Consider the following 6,000-nt stretch of genomic DNA (forward strand, 5'->3'; position numbering starts at 1 on the left):
GCAGGATTCTCCAGGGAGAGCTGAAGCGCTTGAAGTGGCAGCACGAGGAGGCTGCTGAGGCCCCGACCCTGGCTGAGGGCTCTGCAGAGGTAGCACAGGACCCCCGCAATGAGGAGCTGCTGGCTGAGGCCCGGATCCTCCGGCAGCACAAGAGCCGCCTGGAGACACGCATGCAGATCCTAGAGGATCACAATAAGCAACTGGAGTCCCAGCTGCAGCGCTTAAGGGAACTGCTCCTGCAGGTGAGCCTGGGTGGGGTGGGGGGTAGGGACTAGAGATGCCCATCCCCCCACCAATTCCAGAGACGTGGGGAGCTGGGGGTGGTGCCGCAAGCAGAGGAACAGTTGGTTCCTCCTTGGCGATGGCTATTGGATGACTTTCTGAAGAGAACTGGGCTGACTACTGACTGACTGATTGCCGATGATTAGGGAAGGCGGGGGAAGGAAGAGGCTGGTGTGCACTTTGCCGGGTCTGAGCGCTCACTTCCCCACAACCCACTGGAATCTGGTATCAAGGGAACAAAGCCCAAATAATCATCGAAAACCTTGATTTCGCTGCTGTGATGTTTGCTGGAGAGGAGAAGGTTTGGATGTGCTGGGTGAGAGAAAGATGTTAGCCAGGAAGGGAGCTCTTTGTTCCTATTTGTTGCTTTCCTCTTGGAGAGCTCATATATGTGACCTAGTGTAGCTCTAGAGTCAGACAGCCCTGGGTATGAATGTGGCTCAGCCAATTTGTGACTGCCAGTTGTTAGGAAAGTTACTTGGCCTCACTTATCCCCAGTTCCCTCATCTGTAAAACGGGGATAATAACTTCCCAACTTCATGGAATTGCAAATGAAAATGAGATAATGTATTTAAAGAATTTAGCATGATGCTAGGATTGTAGTGAATACTTTGTAAACGTTACCTATTACAGATGACCCTTGAACAACACAGGTTTGGACTGCGTGGGTCCAGATATATGCAGATTTTTAAAAGATTTTATTTATTTGAGAGAGAGAGAGCGCATGTACACACACACACATGCATGCCTGTGTGTGAGGGGGGAGGGGCAGGGACAGAGGGAGAAGCAGACTCCCCACGGAGCAGGAGCCCAATGTGGGGATGTGGGGCTGGATCCCAGGACCCAAGGATCGTGACCTGAGCCAAAGGCAGATGCTTCACTGACTGAGCCACCCAGGTGCCCCTATATGTGGATTTTTTACTGTAGAGTACTGTAAATGCATTTTCCCTTCCTTATGATTTTCTTTTTTTTTTAATAGAGGGAAAGAGAGGGAGAGGGGCAGACAGAGAGGGAGAGAGAGTCTTAAGAGGGAGCCCAACTTGGTGCCCGATCTTACAACCCCGAGATCATGACCTGAACCGAAACCAAGAGTCAGACACTCAACCATCTGAGCACCCAGACACCCTCTTATGATTTTCTTAATAACATTTTCTTTTCTCTAGCTGACTTTATTGTAAGAATCTAGCATATAATGCATACAGACTATATGTTTGTTTAGTGTTTATGTTATCAGAAGACTTATGTTATTAGTAAAGTTTTGGGGGAGTCAAAATTATATGTGGATTTTTGACTGCACAGAGGGGGAGGTCAGTACCCCTAACCCCTACATTTTTCAAGGGCCAACTGTATTATCACTATATGTGCCAAGTAATACCACCCCATGCCTCTCCCCTGGACCTTCCAAGGGATAGCCTCTAGATGAATTCCTAGAGGTCTTAACATATATTATATCATGAACTGAGGATCAGGTATGCAACTCTATTTTCAGGGAGAGCCGAGTTCTAACTGGTTTCCTTATAGCTGAGATGACAGCAAGAGACCTTTAGGTACAGCATCATCCTTTTAAGAACTGGGAGCCTTTGACCTATGTTGTTGAAGGAAGAAGGTAACTGGTAACCGAATATTCCAAGAAGTTTCTTCAAAGGGGAAGCCACTGTTTGGGACACTACCAGAAACTTCTTCAAGTCCCAGGGCAAAGGAATGGGCACGAGGTCTCTAAAACCACTTCTAAGCTCAGGAGTCTGTTAAAGTAAGGTCAGAAAAGCAAAGCCACTCAAGTCATGCCTTCCCTCTTGCTAGCCACCCACCGAATCAGATGGCAATGGCTCTGCAGGTTCGTCCCTAGCTTCCTCTCCGCAGCAGTCAGAAAGCAGTCACCCCCAGGAGAAGGGACAGACCACTCCAGATACTGAGGCTGCAGGTAAGTTCCCTGGGCCCTGCCCATCCCCTTCCTCCATGGCTTCATCCTGTCCCAGATCTGCCCAAGGTCCTGCCAGGGCTGGGACTGGTTTCCCCTCCTGGCTCTGAGCTTAGCATCATGGATCATGGGCTTACTGACCAATGCATTTGTTTGCTTATTCCACGCGTGTATACTGAGCACCTCCTATGTGCTAGGCGTTGTGCTGAGAAGACTCAAATGCTGTAGGGTTGTCCTACAGTGGGCAGCCTCCCACCTCAGCCCCTTGGCCTCAGCAGGGACTCTCTAGTTCTCTCCACAAATCTCTCTTTTCCAACTTAGATGACGTGGGGTCAAAGAGCCAAGATGTCAGCCTGTGCTTGGAGGACATCATGGAGAAGCTCCGCCATGCCTTCCCCAGCGTGCGAAGTTCTGACGTGACTGCCAATACCTTGTTGGCCTCTTGAGGGAGCCAGATCCCCATCCTATAATCCATAGTTCTCTCCGGTTCTGGTCCAAGTCTTCCTTCAGCCTTCACCCAACCCTTCCGGCCCACATTCCTCAGCCAGAGTTATCTGAGCTCTGGGTAGGAGCAGGGATCTGCTCATATGTGAGGTGGATGCTTCAGGGCTGGGGGAGGGAGAGGCATGGTTCCTCCAACTCTAGAAATGTGCCCTTTAATCCTCAAGTTTGAGACCAATCCCTTACATATGTTTCTGTTGCATCCATGCAAGTGGCACTTGAAGGCCATTCAGATGGGGAGCAGAGAAGCTGTCTTGCAGAGCTAAGCAGTGCCCATTAGCCCCTTTCCCTTCTCCATAGCATTATGGACGTAAGGAAGCCTCATGACCCCAGGGTTCCAGCATTATGAATCTCCAGGGGTTAGCCCTCCTCTCTTCCCAACTCAGGGAGGCAGAAGGGTATCCCCAAGACACCTCCCCAAAAAAATGTCCCTGAAAATGTTCGGGCAGCATGTGACATATAACTTTAGTTTGACGCCATCTCTCTGGCCATCCTGATGCTACCTAGATGTTGTTTCCCCTCCGAATATCTTCAGTTCCTTCTGCCTCAGGCCCTGGCTGACGTTCCTCAAAGGTTGGGGGTGGGGGAAGAGTTCATTCAGATTCTTACTTACACTGTACCTTTGGGAACATTAAAGACATACTTATGAGCTTAGTGTTTCCCCCAATCCTCCTCCTTCCTGAAGGCCTCAGCCTCCTGAGACACCAGCTGAGTAGCTCTGGGAATCCAGCTGAAGCCACCCTTAGCTCTTCTGGGTCTGTCCTTAGAGCCCTGGAGTAGGGGCAGCAGCTTGCTGGGCAAGGGGGTCTTGCTCTCCTTGGGTGAGGAAAGGGAAGCCACTCACTAGCCTGGAGGAGTGAGACTGCCCCACACCCTTGCAGGCTGGGACCCTTCTTTCTTTCAGGTAGAATCAGCGGAGGTGGCTGATTGTCCCTGGCCAATCATAAAACAGATGCAAGTGGCGACCTGAAACAGGGGTCCCTTCCTAGGAGCCGCTGGCCGCAAATCAGGAAGCTGGCCACTTTCCACCCAAACAATAGCAAGGCCTTCCTTTGCATAAAGCTGTTCTTTCTAACTCTGGAAGCTGAACCCGATCCTCCAAGTAAACTAACTCTTCTTAGGCTACAGATACCATAATCCCTTTATCCAGAAACTCATTCAGAGTAGATAGCAGGGGATGGGGGTGGGTGGGGGAGTGGGCTTGGGAAATTTGCACAGAGTCGGTGCCCACTTAGGCAGCTTTCTACAAAAGGAGCTTTATAACCTAGAGCCCTGCAATTTACTTAATTTGCCTAGGTTTATATACATACGTATCTATCCTGCAGATCTACTGTACATCAGTACCCCCTGGCCTCACTCACATTAAATTCTAAAGCTCTTAAAGGATTAATGTTCTGCATTGCTCTTTGTTAGCCCCAGCCTCTGGCTGGACGGAGAGATGCATCCTGGCTGCTCCCCTAGGATGTCTCTCCAGTCATGTTTGGGGTGAGCTGTCCTCAAGACCAAAGCCACAGAAGCCTGTGGCCACAGTGGAATCTAACAGGAAGAATCACTCTGTTCTCTTCACTCCTTCCAAATCTTGTTCCCTTGAAACCTGGGCCTTGGATGACTTTTCCTGGGTTTCCCCTAAACAATGGTTCAGTTGCCAAGATAGAGCATCTACTCATCCCATGCAGACAAGAAGGAACAGATGGGCTCTTGTTGGCCTTTGCGAGGCTACAACCCAGAGAACACCCTCCAGCCCCTTCTAGTTCCTAAGTCTGGCTCAGGGTCTTAAAGAAAGCAGTGGCTGCCACCAAGGTCAGGAGGGTGTGAGGTAGTTGGGGTGCTCTGTTATAATCAAGTAGTGGGCCAGTGGTTAGAACTGTTGGGAAGTTAGATTTATCTGCTGCAGGGGAAGGGGGGCATCAGCTTGGGTCCAGAAGCCTAGGATTGCTTCATTTCTAGAATGGCCAGGGAGCACTAAGCCATAGGTCTGGGGTATCAGACCTAACCAGATGTCTGCCTTAGTGCTCATAAAGACTCTGGATGGGAGGACTGGGTATCTGTATGTATGGGAACAGGTAGTAGGCAGGCATCAGACACAGAGCATGGGCATCTGTCCAAGGCAGGGGTAGGGGAGGATGGGGGTGGAGGGAGGTTATATTTGTAGGGGCCTAGTTTGTGGGCAAGAAAGGGATAGAAGAAGTTTGCTATAGGCCAAAGAGCTCAGCGTCTTTGAGGCATATCCTGCCTAAGCCTTAGGAGGGCAGATGTTATGAAACAATCTTTTACCAGGGAAGTTCTAGAAAACCCTTTCCATAACCCCCACTCACGCAAGAGATCTTGGGCTGCTGAGGGCCTGTGGCAACTGCAGTGGGCTAGGCATGGTAGGGAAGATGTAGATCTTGCTATGTAGGATTTGTGCTGTAGGTGGACTGAAGCAGCAGAGTAAGAGTTGAATTCTCACTAATGGGGCCGCTGACACTTTGTGTGTGGTCCTGTGTGTACCAGAGGTGAGTATGTCACTCAAGGGTCCAGTGACAGTCACTGCAGCATTGTGTGGGCCATTTGCCCATGGTGAGGTAAAGGGATCCTTGGGCTCCATGAATCCAAATGAGGGTGAGATTTACTGAGATGTGTTGCATGTTGTGAGGCATCTGTCATGTAGTGTGTCTCCTGGAGGTATTTTTTGTGATGCTGCATTAATTTAGGGCCTTGTGCAGGAGGAGGAGTAGAGGGAGTTTCCAGGGAGGCAGCCTAAAGAAAACCTCTGACTTGTGAGATCAGCATCAGTATGAAGGAATGTGAGTGTTTGGGGTGGTTGCCAAGTAGTATCAGGGAACAGTTAGGTTTGAGAGATGATTGACTCTCGACAGAATCTGACAGAGGCCAAAATGCCATTCTGAGGGGGCTCTGCTCCGAGTGAGAGCAGAGTAGGGTCATGTTGACTGGGAACTTGTCAGAAAAGGCTGACTGGCAGAACATCAAGCTGTCTGTTGTATGGTTCCCTGAGGAGGGCCCTACCAGGCAAGACACATGCCTTTTCCTCCAGGATGGCAAGGCTGAGATCAAGATTCTCAAGTGCCCATTTCCTTCAAGGCCCAAACTTTGGAAATACATCCCTGTAGAGAAACCTGTTTTGAGTTTCTTGGGCTCCAGGAACTGGGCTGGCAGGCCATGGTAATGAGACACGCTGAGGTCAGGCAGAGACCCGTGCTGGGAGATCTTTTTCCCTCCAGGTTCATTTTCAGGAATACCTGTGCTGCCCGAGGGGTGTGTTTGGGACCTGGGCTCCACGTCCAGCTTCATGCCAGAAC

General features: G+C 50.1%; 1 protein-coding gene across 1 annotated transcript in view; it reads left to right on the forward strand.

Annotated features, from left to right (window-relative positions):
• The window catches only part of LOC111159212 (dystrophin related protein 2), a 28,971-nt gene extending 24,772 nt beyond the window's left edge, over nucleotides 1-4,199 (forward strand). Inside the window, exons 22-24 of the mRNA XM_022521654.1 lie at nucleotides 5-242; nucleotides 2,083-2,203; nucleotides 2,522-4,199. Coding sequence (XP_022377362.1) covers nucleotides 5-242; nucleotides 2,083-2,203; nucleotides 2,522-2,646 — 484 coding nt within the window. The 3' untranslated portion in view covers nucleotides 2,647-4,199. The remainder of the gene's footprint in view (nucleotides 1-4; nucleotides 243-2,082; nucleotides 2,204-2,521) is intronic.
• Nucleotides 4,200-6,000: the final 1,801 nt, after the last annotated feature.

The sequence above is a fragment of the Enhydra lutris genome, unplaced genomic scaffold (genome assembly GCF_002288905.1).
Source record: "Enhydra lutris kenyoni isolate GAN:26980312 unplaced genomic scaffold, ASM228890v2 scaffoldscaffold67, whole genome shotgun sequence".
NCBI lineage: Eukaryota > Metazoa > Chordata > Mammalia > Carnivora > Mustelidae > Enhydra > Enhydra lutris.